At 44.7% G+C, this 16893-nt stretch overlaps 1 protein-coding gene and 1 long non-coding RNA gene across 8 annotated transcripts in view; one reads left to right on the forward strand and one right to left on the reverse strand.

Moving 5' to 3' along the window:
- The window catches only part of cbfa2t3 (CBFA2/RUNX1 partner transcriptional co-repressor 3), a 49655-nt gene that overhangs the window by 11788 nt on the left and 20974 nt on the right, over positions 1-16893 (forward strand). Inside the window, exons 1-2 of one of the 7 annotated variants that reach the window (XM_070554805.1) lie at positions 10969-13915; positions 14011-14121. The exons of 5 other annotated variants lie outside the window; for them this stretch is intronic. In XM_070554805.1, the coding sequence (XP_070410906.1) occupies positions 13885-13915; positions 14011-14121 (142 nt within the window). In that variant the 5' untranslated portion in view covers positions 10969-13884. Of the gene's footprint in view, positions 1-2475; positions 4294-10968; positions 13916-14010; positions 14122-16893 lie in introns of those variants that run through there. One more of the 7 variants, XM_054731858.2, reaches the window with a different exon arrangement.
- Positions 13909-16452, reverse strand: LOC129153075 (uncharacterized). The gene is made up of 3 exons (XR_008559273.2): positions 15987-16452; positions 15231-15268; positions 13909-14892 (listed from the first exon to the last, which is right to left on the reverse strand). It is a non-coding gene; the product is annotated as an uncharacterized lncRNA (long non-coding RNA).

Here is a 16893-nt window from a genome sequence, read left to right on the forward strand (position 1 = left end):
CTCATTGCCAACCTTTCTGTCAGTCAAGGCCACACAGATGCACACACTTCTACCGTTTTCAGAACTCTGCACAATGAGAACACCACCCCCTCGATGCACTAACAAGGAGACTAACACCCAGAAGCAAAGACATTTTGGATTAGGTGCTGAACCAGGTGTGCTTTAAATTCTCTTTTTCAGCACCTGGTGACCAAACCAACAGTAAAACTTCCTACGTATTTTTTATAATGACTAAAATGGATGTTGAAATTACATTTAAAGCTTTCCCTTTTTAGAAATCAATATCCCACCTCTTAGTTTAGACATGGTGCCACCTGCTGTCACGCCTGAAAGAAAAACAAAAGTTTTACTTTATTTGTGTTCAGAAAGTGAACTTCTAGAACTCCGAGTTTGTGTATGTGTTAATGGCTTGTGTTTGTATGATGCCTTCTTAGAGTTCAACAACCCCCCCAAGGTGCTTCACAACACAATCAGTCATTCACACACACATTCACACGCTGGTGATGATGAGCTACACTGCAGCCACTGCCCTGGGGCACACTGACAAAGGTGAGGTTGCTGGGCACTGGCACCACTGATCCCTCCAACCACCACCAGTAAGGCAGGTTAAGTGTCTTGCCAAAGGACACAACAGTAGAATTCGTTGGCGGGAGCCGTGATCGAACCCACAACCTTTCAATTTCTGGACAGCCTGCTCTACCTCCTGAGTTACTGCTGCCCCAGTGTGTGTGTGTGTGTGTGTGTGTGTGTGTGTGTGTGTGTGTGTGTGTGTGTGTGTGTGTGTGTGTGTGTGTGTGTGTGTGTGTGTGTGTGTGTGTGTGTGTTTGTTTGTTTGTTCACATGATCAGTTTAAGAGTAAAAACTGGTGAAATAGTAAAACATCTGAATAATTACCTGAAGTTTTCTTCTCTTGTTTGGGACTGCAGCATTTGGAGCACTGGGGCTTCCCCTAGTCTTAAATGATTTCATTTATAATCTGTCCATCTTTTAAAAACAACAGTCCCTGGACTTGAGCTGTTAGCATGATCTGTGTTGGCTGCTGGAGGGGCTGGTGTGACTGGTGGCGAGGCTCAGCAGCTGTCTGTGTGTACTTTTACAAGTTGGTTCTGTTTGTTCTGTAGACACAGGTGGGGTCAGGAGGGTGTCAGCTTTGTCTTCTGACCCCCTTCCACGGCTGTGTGTGCGTGTGTGCGTGTGTGCGTGCGTGCGTGCGTGCGTGCGTGTGTGTGTGTGTGTGTGTGTGTGTGTGTGTGTGTGTGTGTGTGTGTGTGTGTGTGTGTGTGTCTGAGAGGGCAGGTGGGTGGGGTGAAGGGACTAACAGACCAGTGTGGACAGGTGGAGGATTCTCACGATACAGGCAGCAGATGTACTGTACCTGTCCTCTTCTCTGTCTCTCTGTGTTTTCTGTTTCCCAGGCTACGATGTTTGTTTACCTGCAGGATCCGTGTACACATTTATGAGTATTTCTCAAACTTAAAAACACACACAAAAAAACAATCACTTTTATGTCTAAAACCTGGATTTCTTTTTGTGCATTAAACTGATTTTCAAGAGAAAATGTCAGAATTAAAGGAGGATTTGTCACTGGTTTTGTTTTTAAGGAAAGTAGATCAGTCAGTGGTTATTGCCAACTTCCTCATTGTTTCTTGGATGCTAAACCCTGTGTTGCTCCTGATGGGTCGAGATATATTTCCTTTTACTTATAAAACAAAACACCGCACATTGCATGTAGGGGGAATGTTCTTATCATTTCGAGTTACTGTTTCTAAACCTTTTCCTTGCACTGATGGTAATTTGCTTCCGCACCACTTATAAATGTCATGCAGCAATAGTCTTAGCAACTTAGCTAAATGTGGGTAACATCCCCCAAAATGCACTAAGTACTCCTGAAAATTTGTTCCTGATGGTGTTCATATGTTTTAAGCCTCTTCGTGGACTTGATTATTGTACATTTTCGCAGGATTGAGGCAAAAAAACAACACATATTGACCATTTTTACATTATATTGATTTTACAGTCAGGGTTGTGGTGTGTGGATGATCCTCATACAGCTAAACTGGCCTGTAGCCTCCTCCTCACACTTAGTCTGGTAACATTTTCTTGTGGAGTGGCATCCTTCAACCAGGAAGGTTGGTCAGCCTGTCTAGTAACTACAGCATTAAGTCTGCTGGCAGCACCTGAAACTCTAAATATGAGAGAATACCACCAGGACCTACCCACATTTTTAGTTTTTCAGCTCATTCCTCAAGCTGTTGTAAATATGACTAAACAGGCTTCTTGACAAAATAGATTTTTTGCCAAGATATATGGTTACAAAAAAGAAGGAATAAACAAACACAACTGTTCTTGCTTTTTGATATATATATATATATATATATATATATATATATATATATATATATATATATATATATATATGTGATATGATACTATATGTTACATCTTTTATTTTTCGCATTTATTAAGCTGAGATTTAGAGAGTACAACAGTCAACTACATCTTAGATGATAAAATGTTCATATTTTGGTCCACTAAAAACAAACATGACAGCAGCTTAATGCATGTTGATAGCTTCAGCACATTATTGTCGTTGATAACAGACACATCTCCCATCTGTCCATCTTCTCATGAGTCCACTAACCTGACTCCTTGTGGCATCTGGACACTGATAAAGCTGTTAATTTTACAGGCTTCAAAATATTTACACATGTATGTTCAAATACCAACAAACACTTTTTTTCTCTTTTCGGTACTTCTCCTCTCAGAAAACTATTGTAAAAGTGGTTAATAAAGTGAATAACGTGTGTGGGACGAGCTGCTGTCCTTATCCTGGCCGTCCTGATATGATGAAACAGCGGCCCCTACGGGCAGACAGAGGCATAGCAAGGGAGCTGACTTTCGCTCTTCTCTTTTATTCTGAAATAAAAAGGTGCCATCGTTTTTAGAATAAGCGCTGCAGGCCATACACGTGATGTTTTTTAGATGTTTCGTTGAACAATTATTGCGTGTTATTCGGATACGTTCAGCAAGTACTTTTTTTATATTTGGAGCCACATTGTGTTGATTAAATTCACCTTCTGTGTTGAGGGTGGCCGACCAAGCGTTTATTTTTGACGCGCTGGGAGTGAGAATGTGTTGCTTCAAAACATTGTAAGGGAGCACTAATGCAGGGTTTACATTTCCTATTTAGGATTTATTTTAAATACTAGAAAGGATTCCTGTGCCATAGCTGCCAGCTTCTCCCTTCTGATGGTACCCGAGAGAGAGAGAGAGAGAGAGCGAGAGAGAGAGCGAGAGAGAGAGCGAGAGAGAGAGCGAGAGAGAGAGAGAGAGGTTAGGAGCTCCAGATGGTGTTTAAACGCAGACAGAAGGCTACAGCGAGGACACCGAGACAGGAGGAGGAGGAGAGCGCCGCGGTTACTGCGCACGGAGCCAGCTCCACTCATCACCGAGGACAAAACAAGTCCGAAGATCCCTAAAACAGCAAACTGACGATTTAAGAGAATAAATGAAAAAAAAAACACACCTGATCAAAGGGCTTTTCCTTCAGGAGAAGTGAACATCTTAAACGAGAGAGGATCGGCGCGTCAGAGGAGAGCAAGCACGGTGGAGGTGGAGCAGCCTGTCCGCAGGCTGCAACAGAGACACGCTTAGAAGAATATCAAGAAAACACCTGATCATATGTGTGGGAAGTTGCTCCTGACAACACGGATTGTGGCTAAACAGTGAAGTGAACTTAAAAAGCAGAAAGAGGAACCCAAAGTTCTAGCAAGAGGAATAAAAGACTACAGCCCAGAAGACCTTCGTCTTCCTGTGGGTCCACATGGACTGGATCTGAGGACTTTCATCCAATAAACCGGACGCGTCTGTTGATCTGAGAGGTCATGATGTGTCACATGGAGGATTTACACGAGTGGGACAAGTTCTGATTCTGTCGCACCCTTCTCATCAGAAGCTGTTTGCTTCAAAAACATAAACAGATATTCATCCCTGACTCCAACACCAAAGACATCGCTTTTGTAGAGGATCCAAAAGCTTTGGTTGTATTTACTCAAAAATAACAGAGAAGATAAATACCTCACAGCCTAATTTTCTTAAACCTGGACCCTGTTTGAGCACCCAAAGGAAAAAAAGACTACTTTACTTTCTACTGATAAACTAAAAAAGGAATAACAGAACAAAGGCTTTATCCCCTTTCCCCTCCAAATGATGAGGATTGAGACGATATAAACAGCAGTTAACAAGCTGTTGGTGTGGATTATCAGCTCGTTTCCTCAGCTTGACCTTCACAAAGTAAGTAAAAATCTACAAACACAACTGAAAGGAGACACGTTTGTTTATATTATTTTATTTATTATAATAGTCAGGTTTAATCCTCCATATTCCAATTTTTTTATTGATAATATGTAAATTACAGGTGCTGTAAAAATATACATTTTTAAAAGCAGTTTCTTTTTTTAAAAAATCATGTTTTTGTTAAAGAAGTTCATATTTTTCCACATAATTTATTATGTTGAACACAAAAACATGATCTCTGGAGTCAAATATCACTTTTTTCCCCATAAAAGAATAGAGTGTTTGTCTTTTTACCTTGAAACAGAAGTAAACCTAAATAAGGAGGCATTTTTAATAAATACTTATTTTATCTGTTTTTGTTATAAGTTTATTTAGTAAAGTCTGAAAGCTGAAAGAGGGAGACAAAGGAGGGGCCATGAGTTGTTTGCTCCTGCACTCTGAGCTGCACATCAAAGAGATGTCGAGACAAAGTGGTGACACCAAATCTCTGTGATTTTAGCGTCAGTCCACAGAGCACAGAGGTGCTGGGTGTGAGAGGATAAACGCTGTTTTCACTCTGAACTGCTTCAGAATAGCCTTTTCACCTCTTGTGTCATTGCTTCTGTAGAAAAGATGGAAATATTAGAGAAGTGAATCCTCTCTGCTGAGTGCAGCGTGTGTGTGTCAGTGTGTGTGAGTCAGACAAAGTGCATCATGGTAACAAATTTGAAATGTTGGAATAAGAAGAAACAGCTAAAGGTTTCCTCGCCCCCCCACTTGAACAGCCTCGGCAGCAAACTTCTCCATCTGGATGTAAGTGCAACAGTAAAACACTCTCGCCATTTTCTCTGCAGGACACAGCCCTGTATAATTGGCCCTGGTAAATATCATCTGAATAATTGAACAGCTGATGATAGTCTTGAACAATGGATGAGAGGTTTGCAGGGGTGAAACCGCAGTGCAGACACCCTGCCTCACCACACGTTACATTCCCTTCCTCATCACCAGGAGAGCATCTCTTCCTCTGTCTCTGATCTGCAGGGTTTCCTCCTCTCCGCATCTCCGAGGCAGACCGTTCATTATGACACCAAGCTTGTGGGGTGGGTTTTTTTTCCACAGGTGCATGTTGGGAACATCCCACAACCCCTGAGTGGTTTCTTGTGCATCCAGCACCAAGAGGAGTCTGCACCGAGGGATGCTTTTGTGATCCTGAAGGAGACACGGTTGACATTTGATGAGAAACTTGACTTGATGCAGCAGCATCACACATCACACAGCTCGCGTTCGACTGTACGATTGAGTGGGCTTTTTGAGCCGGCTTTTGTGTGTGTGTGGTAATTATTGTGATCTAATTGCGGGCAGTGCAGGTGAAACTGGCTGCCTCCTAATTAATGAGTGAGGCAGATGGCCTCGGGTGGGCGGGAGATGCGAGCGTACACAGAGTCGGTCAGGTGGTCAGCACAACACCGACACCTGGGCCATCGCAAACAAAACGAGTCCAGCAGCAGTTGTAAGCCAAAAAAGGAAAAACAAAAGATACAAACACTTACTAGCTTTTCATTTAGTCATTTTGGCTAAAACTTGTGTGACCCGAGTCACAAGTAACACAGTGTATCACGATGCCTTTTTTTTTTTTTTTTGCTGTATGTTAAAGATATTTCTGGTGAATGAAGCAAAAAACATGATGCAATTTTAATGCATTACTTGTTTTTGACACTCAAGACCACAGGGATTATTTTTTGTGGTTAGCTGATTGCAGGAAGTCACAGAGTCCTTCCTCCTGGACGGCATGACCTTTCAAAATAAGAGTGAAAACAGTTGCTTGTGAAAAGCTTTGGGGTTTGTCTAACTGTGTGTGGAGACAGCTGAAGTGATGTGGCTTTAAAATGCTCATATCCTGGAGTGATGTTGAAAGTTAATGTGATTCTTTGCAGAGCTGATGCTTGTGGCAAATTATGCCTTCTGTTATGTTTAAACCAATGAGATAATGATTTGTTGGTTTGGTATTAGCAGCAGTCATCTTGTTTAGTGCTACCCAGCTATCTTGACTCACTCTGAGAAAGAACAGGGTGGTTTTGGATGCCTGCAGCCCCGTCCCTCATCTCAAATGTGCGTGTGTGTCGGTCTGTTCTGCCCCGGTCTGTTCCACATGTGTTTGATATTACTGTGACAAGGCTGCCCGGCCCCTCTGGGGAGCTGTCAGAGTCAGTGCTCGCTGTCAGAGAGCAGAGTTGAGAAGTGAGCAGCTTCCCAACATCTGATGGCATGAGAGGCGCACTCGCTTTACGGTCCGGCTGCTGACGCCACAGCGTGGGAGCAGAGCTCAGGGGCGAGGCCAAGCAAAGCCACAATTGTGAGTTAGAAATATCACCCTGTCTCCCTCGTCCCCGCTCCCTGAACTGGATTTGCTCATTTTCTCTCAGGCGTTCAAGAAAGTCCACACACAGTCAGCGTTTCTTTGACTCCGGTATGATCAGGTGTCTTTTCTTGTGTGTCAGGAAAAATGCATGATTTACTTTATCTGCGTAAAGGCAAGAATAAAAAGATGACATTTTTGACTGAGCATTTAGGGGATTAACATGTTGAAAAGGCTTTGTAATCTTAGTGAAATCCATCAAGATACAAACAGCACCTATTCGTTTTGTAATTTCAAGCAGAAACGGCTGCAAACAAATGTCACGACACAGAACGCTGACCGCTACAAGCAAGGAAAAGCACATCCTCCTCCTCCCTTCCTTGTCTTGTGCCAAATTCACCTCCAGCTCTCCCTGCACACCGTTCACTTCCTTGCATGCCCACTGACCTCCGACCCTGTTATGACCCCTTTTCCCTCTTTTTCAGCCTCCTCACTGTCCTGTCTCCCCCACACTGAGTCCAGGTTAGGAAGCGTGGTCAGATCAGAGTCAGACTGAGGAAACAGCTGGGCTAATCTACAGCAGCACTTAGCTTTTGTTTTAATCAGCTCAAGAGGACAGGCCAGCAGAGAGAATGGGAACTTCATATCGCCACCGGTACCTGATGTAACCAGTCCCTCCCTTTCCCTTCGCCTAACACCCCGGCCTTTATCGCGGGTGAGGAGAAGTAAACAAGCGCAGAGAGGAAAACCGGGCCGCTCCAAAGCAGTCCTCTCTGGAAGTCCTGGGAAGCAGGAGAGGAGCGTGCAGCCATGCAGTGGGAAGGAAGGCATGTCTGTCACATTTGCTCCGTTTGTCTCCTTACATTATTTGTGAAATTAGAAAACGCCGTTATCTCCTGGAAACAGATCCCTTGCCACACAGATGGTTCCGTCTCTTCAAATGGGAAGCTGAGCCACAGAGTGCAGTCGTGTTACCAGTTAGACGCACAGACCTTAATCTTGGCTCCAGCCTTCCTTCCTCTCTCTGTCTCTCTCTAACCACACACACACACACACACACACACACACACACACACGCACACACTGCAACAAAATCATAGAGACAAACTTTATCTGTTGACTTTGTGTTTCCACTTGTGTTGCAAGACTTGATTTGCTCAAAATTATTTTAGTATAAAGAAAAATCTTTTTTTAAGCGTCTTAAAGATCAGAGGTCACTGATGAGCAGTTCAAGTCCGACGCTCTTAGTCTGTTACGCACAGACGTCATCCCATTGTGACTTGACTCCGCCTGAGTCGACTTCTGTAGGCTTTCAAATAAACAGAAGTACACATGTTAACTTCAGAGGGCCTGGCATGTATTACACGGCGTGTTTTACACAGCTGTTAAGTCTGGGACGCAAAGATAAATAAATAGTCACACTGCTTGTCAAAATAACAAAAACACAGAAAAGTTCAGTCACAAAGCACTGTTGAAGGACCGAAACTGATGCTGCGCTTATATTTTCATTCGACTTCCATATTTTTCCCAAATGTCAACAAAAAGACAAATCCATAAAGCAGAGATTCAGTTTGAATAATCACAGCGTCAGTCTTCACTGTGCACTTTCTTTCACTGCAACTGTGCCAATTAGCACACATAACCAGCACGTTACTGGCCCAGCAGTCGTCGTCTTACTTCACCCACTCGCTCTGTTTCTGAGGCGGCGTCCTGTAGCCGGATTGTGTCCCAGAGGGATCGCTGGTATTTATTTGGGCAGCTTCCAGCGCGAGGTGACTGTTGGCTAAACGAAGAAACTGTCAAAGCTCCTCTCCAACCTGTCACACGAATGCACCGCCGCCCCTATCTCCGCCACACTGAGTGGGTTTTGTGTGTGTGTGTGTGTGGAAAAAAAAAGTGGTCCTGGACAGTAACACACACCTCCTCACCGATGCCTGGCTAATGTCAGGCGCTTTTGTTGGAGCGCCTGCCGGCCAAATGAAGAACTATGAGCGCCAGCAGGCCGGGGAGCCGCTGAGGCTTCAGACGGGTCTGTCAGCGCTGACAGCTGTGTAGTGACAGAGCAGACATTTAACACAGAATGAAATGAAATACAAGACACCAAGCTGGAGAATGACTAATCTTCTGTTTGTTTTCCCGTGTTAGCTGTAAGTGACAGCTCAGTGTCGGGTTTTTACTGGCGCACAAAGCAGCAGATTCCCTTTAACGCGAACAAAGAGTCAGGGTTCTATGATGAGGACGGATGCTGAGTGCGTGTGCTTGTGTGTGTGTGTGTGTGTGTGTGTGTGTGTGTGTGTGTGTGTGTGTGTCTGTGTGTGTTGCCAGGGTCTAATCTAAGACTTCTGTCCTCCATAAATCAGCATGCAGCAGCGGTGATGTAAGAACAAACAGAGCTGCTCTCTGCTGCAGCTGGCTAAAAGAGGGAGAGGAACACAGAGAGGGAAAGCGAGAGCAGGACAGCAGCTGTCAGGCCTCCATCGCACACCTGTCACACAGGAAGCCAGCGCGATGGCCACTGTTTCCTGGACACGCCTCCTCAAACACTGCTCCTGGAAGAAATGGAGGGAGAACAACTGCTGTGATGGAGAGATGCTGAGAAGATCAACAAAGAAATGATAGGAAGAATGAAGGGTTGAGGTGAAAGCAAACAGCGAGTTTCTCAGGCCTTTTCTGGTGGGCCGGTTCATGTGTGTGTGTGTGTGTGTGTGTGTGTGTGTGTGTGTGTGTGTGTGTGTGTGTGTGTGTGTGTGTGTGTGTGTGTGTGTTTACAGCTAAGAGGATGTTTGTGTTATAGCAGGACTCTGTGACAGACAGGTCACTCTGTAGAGTCTCCAACTCTCCCACAATCATACCCTAAACTTAACATTCGGACATTCCCACGCCTGCTCCTCTCAGCCGTCCTCTCCTGTGGCCAATGTGAGCCAATCCAGATGTGCTGTAGCTGCTCACAGCTGCAAACACAGCTCTTTTTACACAGCTCCTTCTCCTACGTCTTGCCTTTCCTCAGCTTCTCTCCTTGCTCGACTCGCCGCCTCAGCCTGCAGGCTTTGCTGAAGAGACCAGGAGGTGAAGTCAGTGGGTGAGCCGACAAGGCTTTTGTCTCCTCCCAGCCTCCAGAGCTGCACTGTTGTGGCTGCTGTTGGTAGAAAAACCTCCTCTTTGTTTGTCACTCTTGTCAGACTGGGTCCTCAGGAGGCCCCCCTTACCCTATTCCCAGGCTGCCCTTCATGCTGCCTGTATGCAATTAACAGAGTAATTAAAAGCCTGATGAGCTAATAGGCGTTGGTTGAGGCTGCAGGTGTTTGGATTGAGGAGCTCATTTATGCAAATCCACTCAACGCGAACACGCTCGGGCGATTTTCAAACAACATTTTTTTTGTTTGTTGTTGCAATTTGAATATAAAGAATTTCACTGCAAAAGAGCATTGTTTCAGATTGTGTTGAGGGATGTTTACTTCGAGAGTGTGCTGTAGTACTGAGTGGAACAGCTGATGATCTGTTCTGCACGTGCACAAAAAATAACAAATCATTTGTATTAATGAGTCAATTTCCTTTTGTGCTTTAACACAATTGCACTTGGAGTTATCACTAAAGGTTCCTACCAAGTCCTGGCACGTGTTGAGATGTTACCAAAGTGCATTTCCAGACTTTTCCGAAAGATCTGAGCTTTTTTGTAAAAAAAAAAAATAAATAAATAAGAAGAAAATCTCCTTCATTTTATCTTTTGATTCATGAAGACTTGAGTTTAAGTTTTAGGATATTGAGTATCTGCTGCTGCTCCATTCATAAATTATGGGAATCATAGCACAGAGTCATTCAGAGAAACAGTTTAAAAGCAAGTTTATTTCCAAACGTTTTGTCATGTTTGGATCATAGATCCAAACGTCAGCTCTGAAATATCACAATCTGAGTTTTAGAAGAAGGATCAGAGCAGCAAAAATTCAATTATTATGACGTTTCTCAAATATTTCTCACTGCAGGTCAGTTTCTGCTCCTAATTCTTATCTCAGGAGCAAGACATGCCTTTACATAGTTCAACAAGTTCTGCTGCGCGGCTCAGAACCCGATGGTACAAACTGTGTACACGACATGAGGATGATTTATGTGATTTGACTGATGGAGCCTAATAAGTGAGCTCATCAGAGGAGAGAGCGAGCAAGAGCAGAAACTCAGATCAAATGTTAGTTTATGACTGCCTGAGGCTGAGTTCTCAGCTGGCTAAATGTGACTCAGCTGACAGGATTAGAAAAGAGGATGTGGAGGAGAACGTTCATCCAGAGCAGAAGCTTGATTCCTAAATTTCTGCTCTTTTGTGTCTGCTTGGATGTCCAAACCCAGATGCACACACACACACACACACACACACACACACACACACACACACACACACACTTGCCTCTTACTTCCTCCTCCATCGCCTCTGCTCTCTCTGTCTGTCTTTAAACCCCCGCCTCCCCCCTCCTCCCCTCTCTGTGGCAGCTGTGCTGGTGATGGCTGTGCGCCCATGGTGCAAGCTGGCTGTGGGGTCCCAGGTGGCCCACATGACAGTTATTGATGTTCAGGTGTTCAGCTCCTCTCACACAGGGACCCTGGAGCCACACACACACACACACACACACACACACACACACACACACACACACACACACACGCACGCACACAAAAATGTGCATTGTGAAAAGCATAAAGATGCATTAAAATGTAGCTCACGTGCACACACGGAGTACATGTGAGTTGTCGTGTTGTTGCACTATTATGCACATAAACTGCATTTTAGTGTTTTAGCGCTGAGGAAGTGTAAACAACACGCTAACAAGTACAACAGAGGATTCCAGCATGCAGCTGCAAAGTTGCCTGGAGAGAATTACAGTTTTCAGGATGACATGAAAACAACACGCTGTGTGAGAATGTGTGTCGTCCAGCCCGCACGCCTCCTCTGTTGCAAACGCTCGGGACCATTTTCTGTAATAGTTGAAGTGTGGTGGACCAGCCGGTGTCGGTACCAGTGCCCTGCGCAGCCCTAACAAACTCCAGATGTGTCTGGCTAGTTGAGGAGTTGTTCTTGGCACCGCCTGCCTCGGCCGAATGTCACAAATACTTTCCTTTATTTAGAAATGACTTCGACTTTAGCGGCTGGAGCGAAAGAATGAGGCGAGGGTGGATGGATGATGGTGGTGGGATGGCAGGAGGAGAGGAGGATGAAAAGAACAAAATCAAATGATTAGCAATGCAGAAGGATGGATGGGTGGTGGTGATGGAAAGATGTAGAAGGACAGAAGATAGAGAGGGAGGAGAGAGGGAGGCAGAAACAGCTCCAGTCTAGCATCTGGATTTTATTAGCAGCCGTTGGGAAAATCTGAAAAGGAAGTTTTTTCTCCGCGAGCACGTCGGCAGCAGTGATGTGCTGCACATAACCACTTCACTGCCGACAAGAGGAGCCGGGCCCTCCCAAAGGAGAACAGATGGTCGCTAGAACTTCAATACAATTACATCAACAGCTCTCATAGATATGGGCTCAGTGTGACAAAATCCCTGCAGCTCAGAGAGACAGAAATACAACTCCTCTCACCTTAGCACCTCTGGCTCGGGACAAATTGCCTTTGATTCATCCTCACTCCCTAAGTTATTCCTGCTTTCCTCAACAGCTTAACCTCTAAAAACATAGCCTGGAGGCGTTTGACCTGAAAAGGCACGCAACTTCTCCATGACTCCGTTGCTGTAAGCTGATCAAAGACAGACAGGAGGACTTTTGCTAGTATTTCTTTGGGAGAACCGATGACCGGAGTTCTCGTTCTGCTCAGCGTGTTTGTTCAGCCGACGCCGCGTGCGCTCAGAGATTCCCAAGTAACAGGGGGACATGTCTCTGTTTGTGTCCACAGCAGGGGCATTCTGCAAATGTCTGAGGCAAATGCACATGTTTGTATGAAGAGGAATTTGAGTTTCAGGCCACAAGAAGAAGGAGAATTCTGGGTAGAGACAGTTTCAACATGTCTAACTTTAAGCTTTCAAAAGCCTGTTTTGGGGTTAAGACTTGAGGTTAGAATATAGTTAGTCTAAGGGGGGAAGCAAATGCATCATGTCAGGAGTGCTCACAAAGATAAAAGTTTAAATGTGTGTGTGTGCGTGAGCAAGCCCTGCACGGACCGAGCTGTCTCCCACCCTGTCATTAGTGAGAGCTTTAAAGCCTCTGAACTTTAAATCAGCTCAAGATGAAGTGGAGTCTGGGATCTCTCTGCAGGAGCCGCCTCTGTGCTGATGTCTTCAAATATGTACACACACACACACGCACACACTGCTACAGTCCCATCCTACCTGAGACAGAATACACACCGTCTTCAAACACAGAGCTCTGAGGCAGACAGATGGAAAACATGCTTGTTTTGCTTTTAGTGGCTGCAGGATGACACGTTGGGAGTTTGCCAAGAATGTTTAAAGTTGCGTTTTAGTTGGCCTCAGAGTGGCTGTTGCTGCATCCCTAAAGCCTTATGTCCCAAGCTTGAGGTTACAATCCCAAATGTTTCAATATAAAGGTCTGGTGATGGGTTGGGGGGAGAGGGGAGTGGGGGCCAGGGGGCTCTGGATCTGTTTGTGTGGACTGCACAGCGGCCTGATAGGGAACAGATGTGGAAAGGCAGGCGGCTGGGCAGCCAGCCAGAGCAGCTGGGAGAAATTAAAAACAACAGCATTCCTGGAGACTGGGGGAATTACAGTGGGAGGGAGGGAGGGAGCAAGAGACAGAGGGAGAGTTTTAGGTCTATGTGGTCACCGGCGAGCGTCTCTGTGGAGCACAGGGATTGAATGGATTTTTTTTGGGGGGGGGGTCCTGCAGCGGTTAGCCAGAGTTAATAAGCTACAGCTGTATCTCCATGTGGAAATGCACAAACACACGAGCATGGATGTGCAATAAAATTACAGTCACAGATAAAACTGCATGAAGCTTTTCTGATGTTTACATATTTTTTTGTTTCCAGCTGCATCCTGAAACCTCTAATGAGACTCAAGAATAACTTTAGACACTCAGGAAACAGAGAAACACCAAACCATGCACACGCAGTTGTACTTCTGCAGTTTGGTGCCTCATGCAGCAAATTCTGTTTGTTTTTTTTCACCTCGTTTCATCATGGCAAACGGGGAGAGTGGAAGACAGAGAACATTTTTAGAACGCAAACTGCAGACTGTTTCTTTGGTGAGCAATCTTTTAGCCCTGATTACGTCAAACCTGCAGACGTACAGCTGTTCTGAGAGTCTGAGAAATGGAGACAAACAGGCAGCGGCAGCAGCGAGGTAGGTAATGATTAGACCAGGCTGTTTAATTTTCAGCATAATATTCTGTAGTATTTAGGACAGACAGCAGTGTAACTGAGTGGATCTATTTTCAGCTGCATTGGTTTCAAAGTGGCTCCGTTCAGATGTTCCTAAGTGTTTTGAAACAGCAGCCTGCAGACAGGAGCGCGATCCAGACCTGCAGCCTGGAAATACGTCTGCTTTAGGTGATGCTGGTCTCTTAATTTCAACTTCTCCTGAAAGAAATGTTTTGTCCTTCAGCACGCAGCACAGTGAGAACACAGATGGTCACAGATGGGGTTTCAGGCCGAGCAGAATTCCTAATGTATTAAAGTGAAATCCAGAGCATGGTGTGTGTGTGAATGCCCCATCCCTGAAGCTGGTCAGATTAAACAACTGTCTATAATCCCACGATGGGAGCAGATGGACAGGATGCTCCCCTTACCCTCCTCCTCCTCCTCTGTTCTCCTCCCTTCATCACACACTTAGACATGGCTGAGAGTTTGGACTCTTCAAGTGCCACAACACGACACTAGTTGTGTGTGTGTATTGCCTTTAGTGCCGTGGGAAACTTCAGCTACATTTGAGTCCTTCTTCAGCTCAGAAGCATGGAGTTTGTTTGTGTGTTTGATTCTCTATAGAAGAAAACAGACGCGTCTATTTATACCAGTGTGTGTGTGTGTGTGTGTGTGTGTGTGTGTGTGTGTGTGTGTGTGTGTGTGTGTGTGTGTGTGTGTGTGTGTGTGTGTGTGTGTGTGTGTGTGTGTGTGTGTGTGTGTGTGTTTGTGTTCAGAGCCTGTGGCATGGGGGCACACAGCAGAGCGCCCTTCATGTTTTTGAGGATCAGTGTGTCAATGGCCCTCGTGCAGCATACTCCAGCGCAGCGCTCTTTAAATACAGACACCAGCTGTTGGACTACGGGAGCTCTCAGAAACAGGCTTAAAGCCAACGGATGCAGGGCTTTTGTCGAGGCACACCTGAAATGAAAAACACGTTATGTGACAGCGATTTAATACGAGAGCTGATGAGATGAACGTAGGGTTAGGTATGTAAGAGCTTCTGTTGCTGCGTGTTTTAAAGGCGCAAAAGATTATTTTTACTGCCATCAGTTATCATAATTTATTATTCGTGTTACTGTGTTTAATCATTATTTAAGAGCTCAGAAAAATCAGGTTGTTATTGGAATGAGGCTGTATTCAGTGTGCTTGATAAAAAACTAGGAAAAGCAAATAATACCCTATATAATACATTATTATATAGAACATTATTGCCAAGCAGCAACACACTATGACATTTTCCAGGTCTGTTGACTCACCATCACTAAGTGCTGTTTCACAGCAGCAGGATCAGATCCTGTACAAAAGTCCACCATTAGTACTGACCCTCAAAACCGGAATCGGTGCTTCTCTAGTTAATTTTCTGCAACTTCAGGTTGTAACGGAAAATCTCACCTAACAGAAAGTTATTTCTTTCCACTTTCAATCCCACTCAGAGGAGGAAAAGTTACATACACAACCCTTTTACTTCATGAGATTGATATACTGGCCTCTTTCAGAATTCACACCATTTATCACATGATTTTTTCATATTGCATTCTTTATTTATTCTTGCATTTTTTTGTTATGTTTTCTGTTGAATGATAAAACTTGACTAATTTCACAGCTTCCTTCTTGTCCAACACTTTTCATCTATTAACTTTACAATTCCCAGAATCATATGTTTATAGAACATCAATAATCTATTGGAAAAGGCAGAACTTGTGTTTCTGCGGTGGACGTCATCATTTATATGAAATTATGCAGCTAAAATTAAAATAACATCAAAGGCATTTATTTTTTCTGTTGATAAAATGTAGTAAGATAAATATTTGTATTTTTATCATTTCTTTGCACTAACGGGAAATATGGCAAAATGTACCATTTTGTAGCAATCTCTGCAGAAAACTCATCAAATGTCCCTTTAGTCCTGTTTGCGTTCACATATTCACGTGGCTTATAATAATGCCACTCTAAATGTGGTTTTCTAACATCAAGTTTAGTATTCTGTTTGTCACTGGAAAGTGCACACTTACTGTGATTGTTGCACTCATCCTTCTTCTCAAAGGCTGAAAAAGTCATCAGACGCTTTGCTCGGGTTTACATAGCAAGAGGATCTCTTTCCAGCAGCTGCGCTGACCCCGGCAAACGCAGACGAGGAGACACTTGGGGTCCCAGTTTGTGTTCAAAGTTTTGTGCTTGAGTGTTTTTGTTTGTGTCATCTTGCATCAGACCTGTGGCCATCCCACTGATACCATGCTGGCAGTGGCAGCTGCGGCTCTTCCACCTTTGTGTGGTGTTTTCCTCTGATCACTTGCTGCTTTCTCCATCAGTTGCTTCCATGCTGCAGAGCTGGGCCTTGCCTTGTTTGGTCCTGGCCGGGAGGCTTCTGGTGGGAGGACAGAGCTCTGCTGTGATGGACAGCAGCAGATCCAGTTGCACTTGTCACTGGCTGTCAAACCGGCTGTCTGGGCCTTGGGAACGAGAACGGACAGGCAGGGATGAGTGTGTGTGACGGGGTTGGAGGTTGCAGTGGAGTGCTGCGGAGGGGTGGGGGGGCAGTGATTGGGATGTCAATGCGGCGTGGATTCTGTATGTGTGAAAGAGAGAGCATGAGGGAAGAGAGAGAGAGAGTGTGTGTGTGTGGGGGGGGGGGGGGGCAGGAGCAGCTGAGAGCGAGCAGGTGTTACTGTATGTCTCCCCCATGAATCTCCAACAACAGAGACAATATGAGTTTGGATTCATTTCCACTCCCTGCATTGATTTGTTTCAGTTCTACATGTGGGCCTCTTGGTTTAAGGAAACAATCGATGGCTCGCAGGTGAAAATGTCAGTGCGCTCCTCTTTACCCAGCTGTTTCCTTTTTACTACTTCTTGTTTTTTGTCAAAGCTGAAGCTGCATCTTGCTAACTTTCTTGGTTTTCTTTCTTTGTTTGTTTTATT

The sequence above is a fragment of the Nothobranchius furzeri genome, chromosome 9 (assembly GCF_043380555.1).
Source record: "Nothobranchius furzeri strain GRZ-AD chromosome 9, NfurGRZ-RIMD1, whole genome shotgun sequence".
NCBI classification, from domain to species: domain Eukaryota; kingdom Metazoa; phylum Chordata; class Actinopteri; order Cyprinodontiformes; family Nothobranchiidae; genus Nothobranchius; species Nothobranchius furzeri.